The sequence below is a fragment of the Borostomias antarcticus genome (assembly GCF_949987555.1).
Source record: "Borostomias antarcticus genome assembly, chromosome: 10".
Lineage (NCBI taxonomy): Eukaryota > Metazoa > Chordata > Actinopteri > Stomiiformes > Stomiidae > Borostomias > Borostomias antarcticus.
In genome coordinates, this window is record NC_140243.1 from 22,292,495 (window position 1) to 22,310,101 (window position 17,607).

At 44.6% G+C, this 17,607-nt stretch overlaps 1 protein-coding gene across 1 annotated transcript; it reads left to right on the top strand.

Moving 5' to 3' along the window:
• Positions 1-4,640: 4,640 nt before the first annotated feature.
• On the top strand, positions 4,641-12,057 carry LOC311314288 (galanin receptor type 1-like; the record flags this gene model as incomplete). Its single annotated transcript, XM_084444628.1, has 3 exons — positions 4,641-5,312; positions 5,462-5,527; positions 11,740-12,057. 3 exons carry the CDS (start codon positions 4,641-4,643, stop codon positions 12,055-12,057), a joined length of 1,056 nt encoding a protein of 351 aa, XP_084300754.1.
• Between the last annotated feature and the right edge of the window lie 5,550 nt (positions 12,058-17,607).

Consider the following 17,607-nt stretch of genomic DNA (forward strand, 5'->3'; position numbering starts at 1 on the left):
GTTCAGACACTTCCTGAGGGCATCCTGCCCGCCTTCTTCATCTCCTGGCAAACGACAGACAGGTAATTGGCGTGCCAGCGCAGGCTGAAACACAGCCACATCACAAACAGTGATTTAGGACCTCTGGAAATAGCCATTTTCTTCTCACAGCACTCTATGGCCACTGACAAAACAACACGCACTATTGACAAGACAGAGACAAAGCGAGAGAGAGGTGAAACGCGAAAGAGAGAGAGGTGAGAGAGAAAGAGAGAGAGTGTGTTTTGTTGTGTTATGCTTTTAAACCTGTAGCACTCTGAGATTTTCAAATGAAAAGTGCGTCATAAATAAAATGTATTATTATTATCATCAATATTATTATTATTAGAGAGGGGGTGGAGAAAGAAAGAGAGAGAGAGAGAGAGAGAAAGAGGAATGAGAGAAAGTAGAGCTTGCATCAGAAACAGTACAGGGTTCCTGGATACAGACATTCTTCATCAACACATCATCAATGGCATTAAACCACGCACGCACGGACGCACGCACGGACGCACGCACGCACGCACGCACGCACACACACACACACACACACACACACACACACACACACACACACACACACACACACACACACATACACAGACTAATCTCCTAATGGATCGTTTTCCCTCTACGCTACATCTCTGGGCTCTGTCATTCGCTCGCATGGCTTCTCCTATCACTGCTATGCCGATGGCACCCAACTGGTCCTGTCATTTCCCCCTTCTGATACACAAGTGGAGACACGCATAGCTGGGTGCTTGGCTGACATCTCGGAGTGGATGACGACACATCACCTCAAGCTCAATCTGGACAAGACTGAGCTGCTGTTCCTCCCGGGGAAGGGCTGCCCGCACCGGGACCTGGCCATCACCATTGAAGACACAGTGGTGACCCCGACTCGGACTGCAAGGAATCTGGGCGTGACCCTGGATGACCAACTGTCGTTTTCCGCACATGTCACATCCGTCACACGTTCCTGCAGATTCATGCTCTACAACATCAGGAGGATTCGCCCTTTTCTCACTGATGAAATGGCGCAGGTACTCATCCAGGCCCTGGTCATCTCCCGCCTGGACTACTGCAACTCCCTCCTCGCTGGGGCACCGGCGTCAGCCATTAAACCTCTGGAACTTGTCCAGAAAGCTGCTGCTCGCCTGGTGTTCAACCACCCTAAATTCTCCCACACAACTTCCCTCCTCTGTTCCCTACACTGGCTCCCTGTAGCGGCTCGCATCCAGTTTAAAACTCTGGCGCTAACCTACAGGGCAATGAAAGGAACAGCCCCCTCCTACCTCCAGGCCATGGTCAAACCCTACACCTCCTCCCGACCGCTACGCTCTGCTACCTCAGGGCAACCCCGTCACTCCGAGGCTCCTGCGGTCAATCGACACGGTCACGGCTCTTCTCTGTCCTGGCCCCGCAGTGGTGGAATGAACTGCCCACTGATGTCAGGAGAGCAGAGTCGCTGCCCATCTTTCATCGCAGGCTCAAAACTCATCTCTTCAAGAAGTACTACAACAATCCTCCCGCCTAAGCACTTATTGTATTTTATTGTATTATATTATATTGCACTGTACTTTAGATTGCTATTCTTGCACTTTGCCTTCAGCACTAGATTATGCTCTTAGTCACTTGTTTTAGAGAGAAGATGCACTTGTGAGTTCTGGCAAGTAGTAGTACATTGGCTCTTCCTACGTTAAATGCAATTATTGTTAGTCGCTTTGGATAAAAGCATCTGCTAAATGACTGTAATGTAATGTAATTTAAATGTAATGGATCCCACCACACACCGTATTGCACAACCTGCCTGACCAATTCTCCTGCTTCAACGCTCATCAATACAGAACAGCCCCATCTAGTGGAGACTAAACGATCTCAAAACAGGCACAATTATATCACAGTGAACTGAAACAGTAATCTTTTCAGGACAAGATTTCACAGCCTAGATGTGAAAAGCAGCAGCCTAGTGCTATACTCAAAGGTATATTGACAATGATGGATGACTCTCTGTGGCTGAATCCTGTTGTGCTCCACCATCCTGTCTGCATGTTTCTGCTGATGTGATGGATGTCGTCATTTACAAGTCATTAGGTACAGGTGGCATAAACCTGACAGAAAATATCATCCACACTGTTTATTGAATTCATTTGGATCACTTAGACTAGATTAGATTAGATTGCTTTTATTGTTGCCTCTGCCCCAGCGACAGTGCAGGGTGAGAGGTTATGTTATTCGGTGGCGTTTGTTGGATGGATTTTCATGAAACTCTGTGGAGGGGTGTATCATGGGCCAACTTAGAACCCGTTCAATTTTGGAGCGGATCCACATTACGGGCCAGGCCCACGAATCACCCAAACACGGCCGGGCCGCCCTTTCACCTCCATTCATTTTTTGGACTAGGATATATGCAAAAACTACCAGAGCGATTTTCGTGACACTCAGTGGATGGGTGACTTCAGCTCAGGAGATAAAAATTCCCCCCATTCATTGTCAATGGGGGGAATTGAAACAGCAATATCTTGACATAGGAAGGTCACAGAGACCCGGGGTTTGGACTGGCATAAAGCGTTCGACCTAACAAATGTAGCAATACCAAACATGTCCTGCTCACATGCATGTGTGCGCGCGAACAGAGCCGCACAATGCAAATTGCTCTCCGAGCACCATTTCTAGTTGGAAATGTATAACTTATCAGTGATGGAATTGTCCATTGTTGCAATGGCTTGTTAATTACCATTACCAGTGTGAATGTGTGTGTGTGTGCTTTTGCGTGACGTTTGTGAAGAGCCTTATACTCAGGCCACCCTTTTGCAACTGTGTGATGCTGTGTGTGTGTTTGTGTGTGTGTGTGGGTGCCACTCTGCGTGTCAGTGTATACTGCGACTATGTGTAAATACACCTGACATGACCGCTAGCCAATGATGAAGGGTGTGTTGGCAGTGACACATCTGCGGAGCCATTCAACCCTCATCCAACACAAACAGGGAAGTGCATGCTCCTTCCTATTGTGTGTCCCTGTTGCCATGGCTGCTGGTACTGGATGAACCTGCAGCCATTCCATTTTCCCATCCAGCTGAGTCCAGCTGTGGCAGACCACGCCATAGGCAGACAGTGAGAACACATGGTCACATGACCTGTCAGGTGACCATCGTTTAGGTATATGTAAAGGAAATGTTTGCCTGTGCCGTTTTATGTCTGAAGAAGGGCTTGTGCCCGAAACGTCACCCTGAGCTGGGAATACATGTTCATGGGAGCGTATGTAGCGTGCGGATTCTGTTTTCCAATCAGAAAGCGATAACGTGCCTTTTCTTCCCTGGCCTTTGCCTGCCAGTCCTCTTATGTAAGAACAGCAATTGTTGTCTTCAGACATGATCACACAGCACAGTAACCCAGTATTAACCCTGACCCCGACCCCACAGCCCTAGTCAAGCGGAGAGTCAGTATTAACCAGAACCCTGACCCTGCAGCCTTTGTCCAGAGTAAGGCCAGTACCATATACATGAAGTTTATTTTTTACCCATAATATACATGAAGTTAGGGGCTGGGTAGACTCACAAATCAGAGACTAGGTGGGGATAAGGTGAGGTTGGGTGGGAGGTGACATAGTGGATCCAAACCCAGGTAACCCAGGGGTAAAATGTGCTGCAGTCTATTCACTATTCATGTATTCCAATGTAACTTGGGGACAGGAAGATATATCCATTCTAGTTCCATATGGTGGTGACAGATGCCAAGTCCAGAAGAAACGGTTCAACTGTAAAATTACATTAACAAGGGCTGGAACTTCCCTTTGGAAACACTGTCGGTGGACTAGATGGCGCAAATTGAAGGAGCCAGATGACTACAATATGGAGTTGTGGAGAGTTCTCCCAGCTAGCAATCATTCGTTCTAAGAATGTTCCAAGAATACGAAAACATTAGCAGAACGTGTTGTTGTGGAAACATTCCCTGTTACAGTAGCTGGGCTGGCACACTGAGCCCCATCTTCAGTTAAACAGCGACTAAAAGCTTTCCTTCATAGAGGAAAGTGTTTATTCCACGTCTTTGTCAGCGTTTTCACATTGCATGCCAGTTTGTTGATCTTTTTTCACCACCTCTCCATTCAACCCCATCTGTCGATCACTGTCATCCACGTCATCCAAATAGTTCGACATGGTGCCTCTGAGCACGTTGGCATCGAGCCAAGTTTGGCATGTTTTCCTGGGCGGTGGTACAGCGCTGACGTGAAATTAGAGCCCAACCCTTCATATAATCTGTAGGAAAATCGTAGCGAGGACGGGTTTTGCGCTGAGAGCGAGTCAGCAGCGCGCCAGGGAGGACGCATCAACGTGCGCATTGGAGAGCCCCGCTACGCACGCAGGGTTAACGCCACAGCAAACACAGACTCTAGAAGTCGGCTCTGAAAGAGATATTTATATATGTATGTGTTTGTTTTCTTTTCGTTGTATTGGTTGTGAACGGGTAATTTGTTGTCTAATAAGGGGGTCCCCTTTACCGTTCTAAAATAATGTAATAGGCTCGGCTTACTTGATAGGAACGCATATGTTTTGAGGGCACGTGCCATGCCTGTATGCGCTACTTATGATTCACAGTTTCTCAAATAAAGAGTGAAAAACACGATGGACCTGTCAGTTTTAGCGAACTTCAGCGATGAACCGTGGGTTCCATGGAACAGGACGGACGACGAGGATGCCGCCGACAAACTATTCGGGATAGGCACGGACAACTTCATCACACTCTTGGTGTTCGGACTGATCTTCACTTTGGGCGTCCTGGGGAACTCCATGGTGATCACGGTGCTTGCCCGGAGCAAGCCCGGGAAACCAAGGAGCACCACCAACATCTTCATCCTCAACCTCAGCATCGCTGACCTGTCCTATCTGCTCTTCTGCATCCCCTTTCAGTCAACCATCTACATGATGCCGACCTGGGTACTAGGCGCTTTCATTTGCAAGTTCATCCATTATTTCTTCACCGTGTCCATGTTAGTCAGTATTTTCACCCTTTCCGCGATGTCGGTAGACCGTTACATCGCTATTGTGCACTCCAGAAAGTCGTCGTTGATCCGGGTGGCGAAGCACGCGTTTATCGGTGTGGTGGTCATTTGGATACTGTCCCTGGCGATGGCTGCGCCCATCATGTACCACCAGAACATAATTAAAGGACTCAAGAATAACACCTTTTGTTGGGAAGTGTGGCCGGATCTGAACCATAAGAAGGTCTATGTTGTATGCACATTTATATTTGGCTATGTGTTACCCCTTCTACTGATTTCGTTCTGTTACGCAAAGGTAAGTGAACTTAAATTGGAGTATAATTTTTCGTTTTAGTAAAATCACTTTAATTGAGCATGGCAGCCTATAATGTGCTTAATCTGCGCTTTTATATTTTATACTTCAGATGTGAGTGAAAACATGAACATTTGTTTATGCGTTTACAGGTTCTAAATCACTTACACAAAAAACTCAGAAACGTGTCCAAAAAGTCAGAGGCATCAAAAAAGAAGGTACGTATGACGTATGAACATTAGATATCTGCTTATTGCGCTGACATACCTGATACTGATGAGTTGATGGGTTCAGATTCATAGTTAAAGTCAAATTTAGAACAGTAGCATACAAACTATAATTATTAAGTACACTTTCCTTTCCATAAATTCAGATTTCCCTGTTGCATGCAGCCAGCAGCAGAGAAACACACCGGGCTCTGAGAAAGGTCCCCTATTTTCTTATGTACTGCATATCTGTAGCCTACAACAGGTCCTCAGAGCTCAGACTGCCTTGAAATATCACCATCATGTATGAAGAAAAATCTCATGCAGAATATACTGTGTAGCCACATAGAAGACACCACTTACTGGATAGGGGGATAAAGACAATTGAAAAAAAGAAGCTCAAACCATTAGACTACTGCCATTCTGTTTAGAACAGACTGTTTAGTGTCATAATATATATCTGACGTTTGAATAGCCAGGATCATGCCTGGCATCACACTGTCACGCTCACACCAAGCAGCGGAGTATAGTGCTGTCAAACGTGACTGATTCCTATTACTCTCCCTAATGGCTATTTGGCTGTCTGTGCCAGTGGCTGCTGCGCTGCACACTCTTCTTTTCATGTATTTTCTGCTCTACCCTGTGCTCTGTTATGTTCTGCTCTGTTCTGCTCTACCCTGTGCTCTGTTATGTTATGCTCTGTTCTGCTCTACCCTGTGCTCTGTTATGTTATGCTCTGTTCTGCTCCGCTCTACGCTGTTCTGCTCTGTTATGCTCTGCCCCGTTCTGCTCTGCTTGTCTGTTGGGCTCTCAGACCTAAAGATGTGCCCCTGGAGTTATAATCATGATCCGCCTGGCCGGTACTCTGCAGACATTGTTCAGCAGATACTTATACTGTACTCCAGGTCTATGCATTGGGTCTTTCTTGTACTCCAATTTCTATGCGGTAGTATTCCAAGGTCTGTGAAATCTACCGGGGCTATCTTTGGTTGCTTTACTGGGTTTAAACTGTGAATGCATGAGTGATGGTCAGTAGAATGTGTGTATACACTGGGGGATTATACATGACCTGACTGCAAAGGTCTGACAGTTAAAGACCAGATTCCCAAGGATTTTTATTTGTTGAGATTATAAATGTGTAATACCCTGATATGGCCCGTGCAGTTCTGAATCTGTCTCTGTTTGTTTGAAGTGTAGCTGAGGGGAGCACTCATGTGGATGCATAATTAAATGAAGCTTACACCAAGAATAAACCCAAATTAGTCAAATGAGGAAAGTAAACGGTTGCTGTGTGTTGGTAGTGGATTGAGAGAAATGCTGTTCAAACTCCTATATAATGAATAGCTATAGACAGTGGCTCTACAGTAGTTTCACCATCTGGAGCATTTCCCCAGAGCTGGGAAAGGCTGCATCAGAGACAGCTGGGAAAACAAGCATCCTATCACCACTGCTTCTCTAAAACACAGCCAGTTACCACACACACACACACACCCACACACACACACACACACCCCAGGATAGATGTTTTTGCACTGACCTGTGGAATGCCAGTAACAAGCCCCGTGAACATGGAACACACAATGCACTCTTCAGCATCACCTAAACTCCCATTTGAGGATTAACAAAGACTATCATACTGCCATAGAAACTACTGCACCCATAATGCAGCCACTGCAGTAAGCTTCACCTTCAAATACCTTATACTTGAAATACCTTGTGCTTCATATACTCAAGTACTTTTCCTTTGGGAGTTTGATGCAAATTTGTGTAAATGAGTCACCAGTAATTGGTTAAACTCCGCCCAACCGTGCCATTGAATTGCCATATTTTCGGCAGCGTAGCTGGTTAAGGCCAGGTGCTTAGGGAAGCGGTCTTTGCTCCCAGACCAAGATCGAACCCAGTAAGGGTAGTAGCCAGTAAGGGTGGAAGCAATACTGACAAGCAACGTGACACCTGCTTGCACCTGCTACCTGTCTCCGTATTAGGGATGTCACGAGAACCGATAGGCTTCGGTACTAAGCCGATGCCAACATTCAGAAAATGTGATGGTAGTTGTTTTTTTCCACAGTACCTTATCGTAGGTACTGGGGATGCAATTCTTATGGACCTGACGGGTGAATATTACCCCTAGTGTACCGCTAGCATAGTAGGCTAACATTAGTTATTGGATTGAGGAGACACAAAACAACACAAACAATTAGTCTCAGAATGGGCTTGTATGTGGCTGCTAGTCCAGTGATGGCCCATTCATACTCTACGCAAGCTACGCTAGCGCAAGCTATGCAAGCTACGCAAGGCTAGGCAAAGTGACGTTGAAGGGGCCTTGCGTAGCAACGTGTCATGCCACAAATTGTAACTGGACGCGAGCGCAAGTTCTATTTCACGTGAACCGATAGGGGCGTTGATGCAAAACAGCGACCCCCGCGCAGTCAGAGCGTACGAAAATACTTCGGTAGAGCCCGCATTCACAGCCGCATCAGCGTAGCTTGCATAGAATATGAATCAGCCTAAAGTTTACAATGAGACTCGATCAACTTTCACTTTACATTAGCTTTGTGTCACCAGGCTCTCCTCATACTTTCCCGTAGACATTCTACATCCACAATCTCTTGAAAATTAATGGGTGAGTTAAGTAACTGAGCGCTCACGCTTATGCTGTGTTCACACGGGCGCGGCGAGAAAATTCATGCCGCCCAGTTCGCCCAATCTCGCCGCGGGATCAATGGGTAGAATGCTCCCTGTGAGTGCTGAGCGCATTTTAAATTCTCATTCTGAGCGCTGATAAACCCTCATATGTCAAAAACATTCACTGAAAATGGCTATGCAAAAAGCAGTAGTAGGTGCGTTATTCAATGTTTTGGTGGAGGAGGCAGTGACATCCCTTCATGGATGCGACTCATTTCCTCTTCGGTCACTAAAACGGATGCCTTTATGGCGCGTTCCAGGCAACCCGTAACTCGTGTTTTTCTGACCTCCTACACGTGAAAATGCTCTGGAATGGCAGACAAACCCGTAACTTCCCACCCGTGAACTCGTACAGATCGATGTACTCCCAGTTGCGCTTTCTGACGTCACACAGCCCTCTAAGCAAGATGGCAGCCCCCATGGGTATGGCGACAAAGATAACTTTAGGGCAACGTAAAGTAAATTTGTACGTTGTAATCAAAATAATACAAACGATTATGCACCACAACCCGCTATGTGTATGTAATGATGCCCAAATATGTTGACAAGAGATAGCTAGTGCTAGCTAGCTAACATTAAGGTAAACCTGAACATGACCATGCAAACGGCGAAAAGTCGATGATGTCAATAAATAAAATGTTAAGTACGATTTCTAGGCATACAATGTTTAGCTTGCCAGCTCTGACAATGTGCCATATCTCAAGCTTTTACCATATCGGCTTGTTTACATTTATCCAGAATGCCACGCATTCAGACAGTTTGCCTTGAACGCTATGAAGTCGTGACTTGAAGTCGTAACTTACAAGCTCAAAATCCTATCTGGAACGCGGCATTAGTGTGCCATCAGCACTGGAGAGGTATAGGCCTACCTCCATGAGGTGTCAGTCTGAGCGTAACTGAGCAACCCGTTAAGTGCGTTCTACGCTCTGAGCGAAGCTGAGCCGCTCAGTTACTTAACACTCTCAATCATTTACAATTCAATTTCATGAATCTGTTTTGTACAACTATAAACTAGAGGACTGATAGTAGCCTACCAAAATCAATCAAAAACTCGAAATGGCTTAAAAAACATTTTTGGTTGTTTGGCTAGTGCTACAGTACTTGCTAGCTTAGCTAGCGCTAGCCATATATCACTTGCTAGCTAACGTTGCCTAGGTAGCTTGTTCTATACCCAGTTGGTTTCTTATGCCAGCATTCTTTGGCACGTTTGCAATAAACATTTTTGAATGTATCTCTTTGTACCGTTCGTGTCGGCTAACCTTAGTTTATCATATTTGTCCCACAAGCTGCAGGCCATCCTGCTATTTGTTAACTAGCCAGACAGGTTGTTTTGCCTGCTCAGCCAGCTAGATAGAACAAGCCAGCCAAAGCAAAATATGCAGATATAGATTGCTAAGCTTATGATAGTCTTGGCTCAAGCTTTAAAGAAACATTTTAGCCCATCAGGTATTTTTTATTTTGCATGATGCCTGTGTATCCTGCTGTTTTCTTACAGTCACTGAGCTAGGCTATCTGATAAGTGAGGTCTTATAATCTTCCTTTTACAGTACAGTATCAGACAGAATGTTTGTTTTTAATAAAGTAGGCTGTATGTTGAAGTAGGCTACATGTTTTTATTTTTTATTTTTACCATGGTATCGAATTGGTTATTGAGAATCGTAGAATTTCACTGGTATTGGTATCGACTTCTAAATGTTTGGTATCGTGACATCCCTACTCCGTATACAGTATTTCGTATCACACACAGATTACTCTTTCTCTCTCTCTCAACCCCTCTTTCACCCTCTTGAATTTCCTGATGTGTTTTATCTGCATCTCCCTCCTCCTTTGTGTATAGTTCAAGCCCCCAGGATTCAAAATCTAAAGTGAAGCCCTATTGAACCGCGCCATCTTGGCTAAATTTGTAGTCATTTGGCTATTTCCGGTGACTTTTGTACTTGCGCAGTTGTGCTTTTCTGTCCTACGCGCGTCCACGAACAAGTTCACGTTTATGTGAAATGCAATGAAATGAAAACCGGCTTGCATATTAACCTGTTTTTGTCAAATATATCCATTGGAGACATTATTTTTTATCCAGGCATCTTAGTTTTAACAGGTTAATTATAGCTGAACATGTTTTGTTTGCTAGTAGATGGTATTCATTCCGTTCGCGATAACGTTATTGCAGCCAAGCTAAATTCCTCCAGGGAGCCAGTGACAGGCGAGTTGAAAAGCTTCACTCCCCCGCCAGCAGGAGCTTTGGCCGCTGCTACCGCATCTTGGATAACTTGGACTTTTCCAGAAATGGACAGAAACGGGATCTTTTTTTTAGAATAACAGGAATTTATTCACATACAATGGAAAGGAGTTGATATGTAGGCATAAAGATGAAACGATACACTGCCATTCAACAATCCACAATAATTAGCCTACATGGTTAAGTTTGGGTGTTTTCAGTCAACGTTGGCGTTGACCGCTTCTAGCTTCTATATCGAATGGCTGACTGGTGTAAGATGGATAGCCTAAGGTTAGAGAGATAAATGTAGGTTATATTAATGAAGCTAACAATGATGTTGTAAAATGCATGCAGCACTGCCGATCTGAAAGATTGATTCATTATTACCATGGATCGGTATTGGGATTGATCAAGGGCGAGTGTGAAATAGCAGCCACGAAATCAGCGGGTTATCCGAGATGCGTTAGCAGCGGCCAAAGCTCCTGCTAGCGGGGGGTGAAGCTTTTCAAAGCGGGGAGAACCGGGAACATGCGTCTACATTTTGTGAACTTGTTCGTGGACGCGCGTAGGCCAGAAAAGCACAACTGCGCAAGTACAAAAGTCACCGGAAAGCCAGAAAAGCACAACTGCGCAAGTACAAAAGTCACCAGAAATAGTCAAATGACTACAAATTTGCCAAGATGGCGCGGTTCAATAGGACTTCATTTGTGATAGCGGTCAGTGAATGGAGTGGCTGTATCCAGTTCTATTAATACATCCATGGTATAGTTACTGTATCACCATATTTCCTGTTATATCCCCCCACCAATGCCCTCCACAATGTGTGAAAGGGTCCATATGCTTCCCTAGCATACTAATTTCTAATCACCTCCAGTCCTGTCTTGTGCCTCCTCTGAACTGTCCCACGTTGAATGCTTATCATGTGGTAAATGGCACATGATAAGCACTCTATCCACAGCAGTAAATCCATCTGCTACTGGTGGATAGGGAAAGATGCAGCAGACCAGCAAGCGTGAAATTGACATTATGACACACTCTTGATAGTTTTGGCTAACAAAGTATCCAACATTGCTGATATCACGAGGGACAAACAGGAAATGTGGGACTGTTTCCACAAGAAGATTCAAGCCAGGTTTTAGCCATAAATCAGATTCAGAAGAATGAGCTTCCATGTAGATGTGAGGGAGAAATGCTGATGATGGCCGATAGTGAGGGATTGTGTTCCTCTTCTTTTAGGGATTGTGTGCCTCATGAAAACAGGTTTGCAGATGGTTTCGATCATTTCAGAGTTCTTACCCTGACTTGCCCATCCTCCCTCCTCCAGACGGCCCAGACGGTGCTGGTGGTGGTGGTGGTCTTCTGCCTGTCCTGGCTCCCCCACCACATAGTGCACCTCTGGGTGGAGTTCGGCTCCTTCCCCCTGAACCAGGCATCCTTTGTGTTCCGGGTGGTGGCCCACTGCCTGGCCTACAGCAACTCCTCCGTCAACCCTGTAATCTACGCCTTCCTGTCGGAGAACTTCCGGAAGGCCTACAAGCAGGTATTCCGCTGCCAGATAACCAGCGAGTCTCCACTCAATGACATCAAGGATATCCGCAGCAAGGCAGACACCCCGCCCTCCACCAACTTCACCAACGTCTGATCTGCAGAAAGCCAGATGACCCACCCTCCACCAACTTCACCAATGTCTGAATGTCTGATTTGCTTGAGGGTCCTCCTCAACCGAGGGTGCATAGACATGCCAGGATGTATTTTGTGTATTCTAACTTTTACTTAACCAGGCAAGAACCATGGACCTCTTGGTTTGGCAGTTTTGGAGTGGCCTGTGACAAACTGTTCTGCAATGTACTGTACATACCCTAACCCGTAATCCTAACGCAGCTCTGAAGAACCCTGCTGGTCCTATGAGAAGAGTGGAGACAAGTGGTGGGGTGGACTGTGTCAGAGTGGAGATGGGGTGGACTGTGTTGGAGTGGATATGTTTGGGTGGGTGTGTTGGCAGTGGATGTTTTGGGGTGGATGTGTTGGAGTAGATGTATTAGAGTGCATGTGTGTTGGAGTTAGATGTGTTGGGGGGGGGGGGTGGATGTTTTGCAGTGGATGTGTTGGTTTGAATGTGCTGGGGTGGATGTGTTGGAGTGGATGTGTTGGGAGTGGAGGTGTTGGGAGTGGATGTGTTGGGAGTGGATGTGGTAGGGGTAGATGTGTTGGGAGTGGATGTGTTGGGGGTAGATGTGTTGGAGTGGATGTGTTGGGGGATGTGTTGAAATTGATGTGTTGAGGGTAGATGTGCTGGAGTGGATGTGTTGGGTGTGGATGTGTCAGGGATGGACTGTGTTGGGAGTGGATGTGTTGGGGGTAGATGTATTGGAGTGGATATGTTGGAATGGATGTATTGGGGGGGGGTTGAAGTGGATGTGTTGGAGTGGATGTGTTGGAGGTAGATGTATTGGAGTGGATGTGTTGGAGTGGATGTGTTGGGGTGTGTGTTGGAGGGGTGTTGAAGTGGATGTGTTGGAATTGATATGTTGGGGGTAGATGTGTTGCAGTGGATGTGTTGGGGGTAGATGTATTGGAGTGGATGTGCTGGAGTGGACGTGTTAGGTGTGAATGTGTCAGGGATGGACTGTGCTGGTAGTGGATGTGCTGGGGGTGGATGTGTTGGGGTGGATGTGTTGGGGTGGATGTGTTGGAGTGGATGTGTTGGGGTAGATGTATTGGAGTGGATGTGTTAGGTGTGAATGTGTCAGGGATGGACTGTGTTGGCAGTTGATGTGCTGGGGGTGGATGTGTTGGGGGTGGATGTGCTGGGGGTGGATGTGTTGGGGGTGGATGTGTTGGGGTGGATGTGTTGGGGTGGATGTGTCTCAGGTCACCATTGTAAATAAGAATTTGTTCTTAATGACTCGCCTGTTGAAATAAAGGTTAAATTAAAAAAATAAAGAGTGGATGTGTTGGAGATGGATGTGTTGGGGGTGGGTGTGTTGGAGGTGGGTGGTGAAAGGATAGACCTCTGAAGATGGCTGGATACACCCTCCAGCAAAATCATTCCACATCAGCGCTGTTACTTATCCCTGAACACCAGTGTATCTCCACCAAAGGAGAAACACACTGGACACATTTGTCTCTCCACCTTTCTTTGTGGTCTGTTCATCATCAATACAGAAAGCTGAGTCCTTGGACACATCTTCTGAACGGAATGTGATTAAATGTGTTACACGTCATATCGTTCTAAAAAAGAAAAAAAGAAAAAAACATATCTTAGTTGCACATTACTGTATAGAATACTACCTGACAATGTTCCTTGTGTTGCCATTGTAGTTTACAAGTAAAAGAGTATAGTAAACCTATCAACTATTCATGCAAGATATTGCCCAGAATATCAAAAAACATTACAATTTCATTTTCCTTTCAAAATTGTTAACTCTTGATTAAAGTTGCAGTGTGTAAGTTCTACGCTATGAGCCTGCTACGTGCTAGCAATTAGGGAAAACTTTGGCAAGTTAAATTCAGTCTGCTTCAGTCTCGTGGTTTGTGGGCTTAGATACCCATAAGGCCATAGAAGAATGGAATGCCCCATTTTGCTATGCACACATTTCAAACCAAGTGTGGCAATCCTTTACTTGAAACCAATTTATAATAATTATTATAATTGCTGTAGCAGAGCCAAACAGCAGTCTACAAAGACACAGTTTCCAAAGGGAAGCTCAATCACTAATTAATTTAGATTTATCATAGCAATATATGTAAATAGGTAACACCTTACAAAAATCTTACATACTGCAGCTTTAAGTCTAATATATGTCCTTCTTGTTTGAATGTGTCGGCAACGTGCTTGGGGTTTCCAGGGTAGCTGTGTGGGGGAACCTCGCCTGAAACTATGTTGTCATGTACTACACAATTTTATGTGAGAAATGTAAGCTTTGCATAGTCTTTTGGCAGGATTTGATAAGCATAAGCATTGATATAGAAATTATATATTTGTAATGTGCTCTCAAATAGAAAGCTACTGTACTTCTGTATCTTCTTAATTTCATGTTGAAGTATATCATGGGAAGCTGACACCCTCATTTATCTGTTCATGACTTTGTCTTTCAATTGGGCTGTAACAGCTTTTAGTGATACAACATGTGGTCTTTTCTGAGTTTGCGGTCATGATTTCCATTGACAGATGTGTTGTTCTGGAATCTGGTTTCCTTCTCTTTCTTTTCCCCAGCATTTAAAAATGGCAAATCGTTAAAATCTTTTCAACAAGAGAGTGAAAGTGTTCCCAAGGCAGCCACAAATTTACAAAACACATTTCATATTTCACATTCAGGCTTTTGTGTACTTTTTATTGAATGTTTATTGAACAAGGTCAGTTAGTTAAGAACAAATTATTATTTACAATCACTGCTGGCAAAAGGCGAATGGCCTCTTGTGGGCAAGGGCAGGGGAGAATGGGGAGATAAACCATGCTTGTGTCACATCCCATTCTTCTTATTGTTCTATTATGTGTAACTATAGCAGAGTAAAGATATGTAAAGTGATACCCACGCATACTCCCTTTAAGGCTTCACAGTTCAAAACATGCTGAGTGTTGAGTGATGTCATGCCTTTGAGTCATTCCTAGTGTTGATACAAGATGTTTGGTTTGAGCTTAGAGGGTTTATTCTAAGTCTCAACTCACATGTTCTATGTCTACAACAATGAGTGAATAGACCTCTCCCTTTTAATGAAGGCTGAAGTGAAGTGATATGGAATCTTTGTTTGCACTGTTGATTGCTTTAGAAACAAAACCCACATAATACCAAATTATACACCTTGTAATAGTTAGTTTTACAGTGCATGAAACATTTAATTAAAGTGATAATCTCAAACTTTTTCATAGTAAATACATTTCAAGTTTAATTATTATCTATCGCCAATTGAGGTAACACAATAATCATTCAGCCCATGCCCCATTCATGAAAGCCTTTCCATTTTCTTCAGAGAGTTCTGAGAGCCTGTTCTGAGTGCTGACATTCTCAGCAAAATGTTTTATTTCAAGTCAAATAGCAGTGTTTGGTCCAGCATAGGGGATAGGAAGAACTATTGTTCTGGCTGCCATGTTGGAGGAGCACACTCTACAAGCGTTTGCATTGACAAGTAGTTTAGCGATCATGGTTGAGCAATCAACAAAAAGGCTGCTGCCTGCAGGTGAGCAAAGATCAGGAAATATACACAAAAAGAAACCACAGGCAAGACATTCAGGTGAACACAAAATATCTAAAAAGGAAAGCGACCATCCGCTGACATCATACAAGCTGACATCACAGAAACTACACGTTTAGATTAGAAGTGATCACTGGGAAATACAGTTTAATACATCTTCAACTACCTTGTCCCAAAAAAGTAACTAAATGGGAAGTTTGAGATTACCACTTTAAGACTATTGAGATATTTAAGTTTAGCCTACTTTAATCCTCCCCCACACACCTTGTAGTTCTTGCTTGTTGTAATGTGCTTGAATCAAAGATGTATCTACTGGAAACAAATAAACACAATTATTGCTTTATTTTGTCACTTTAATCTCTGTATTCCAACTGCAACATGTAACTTTTGAGAGTAGCTGTCAGATATCTCTGAAGTGTATTTCCATTCACTGTTCTGAAAGAAATGTACATTATATTTAATCCTGATGCAGTGTCTGCTTGTTGGATATTAAACCGAGTTGCAGAGAAACATTTACATTTCCCTCCACAAAAGGGAAGGGAATATTTTCTCTTCATATATTATTATAATCATATATTTATATATTATATAATAATAATTATAATCATGGCTATTTAGTAATAATTTATAGAATTATCCCTTTAAAAGCCTTTATGAACCATTTGTAGAAAATTAACTATCTACTGTATTTAAAGCCCCATTATGTGTTGTGCACTTTAGCGGCCCCTAAAGGCCACTAGATCCATTACAACCACAGTACCATTGTTGTAAAATGCTGAAAGACGCCTGTTACGCCTCTCACTTGCATTTGTTGACAACTGACAAGCTGAGGAAAAAACTGAGTTTGCCGGCAAATTCAAAGAGAAGAGCTAAAGGTAAAGCAGAACATTCATGCAAGAGAAAACCGCGGCTCGCAGTCAAAAGTTGCAGTGCAAATACAGGCTGCCGGACCCCTCTGTGGGAATGGAAGAGGTACTGTTCTTGCTATAATAATCCAGCACACCAATAGATCGACTTTGAAACTGATATTTTAAGATGAAATCAACAACATACAGTAGTGGGGCTTTAAAGCTGCAGTATGTTACTTATATGCCATGCACCTGCTACAAGCTAGTGCACGGCTGCACAATTTGAACCTGGTGTGACCACACCTCCAAGCTTTACTTTTTTCCCCTCCCAAATCTCTGGATGTCAAATCATAATAATAACTAGAAAGTACATTTCCTGGAGAAAATGTGAGGTGGGATAGCTGCTGCAGCTGTATGTAACAGCTACTGCTAGAACTACTACGGACCGGGCAATCTCCATGCACCCACCGGCGAAGACTGTGCGTCTCTAGCCCACTCAGGGGCTGAATTGTGGGGTCTGTGGCGTGGACAGTGGCATGGCAGCGAGACTCCGCCCCCTCAGGTCAGAGCCAGTCGGGGACAGTGTACCCCTCTACGGGCCACCCACCTGACTCCACCGGTGAAGATCATGTGTCTCTAACCCACTCAGGGGCTGGGTTGTGGGGCCCGTGGCGTGGATAGTGGTGTGGTAGTGAGACTCTGCCCCCTCAGGTCAGAGCCAGTCGGGGACAGTGTACCCCTCAACGGGCCACCTACTTGACTCCACCAGTGAAGACCGTGTGTCTCTAGGCCACTCAGGGGCTGAGTTGTGGGGCCCGTGGCATGGATAGTGGCGTGCTGGTTAGGCTCCGCCCCCTTGGGTCACAGTTAGTCGGGGACAGTACAGTGACCTCCAGGCAATTTCCACCATTAAAAACTGTGTGTCTCTAGCCCACTCAGGGGCTGAAAAGTTGGTTCTGTGGCGTGAATAGTGGCGTGGTGGCGAGGCACCGCCCCTTTTGGTCATAGCCAGTCAGGGACAGTGTAAGGCAAGGCAAGGCAAGTTTATTTATATAGCACATTTCAGCCACAGGGCAATTCAAGGTGCTTTACATGAGACATTAAAAGCATTAAAACAAAAAGCAAGACATTTTAGACATTTAAAACAAAAG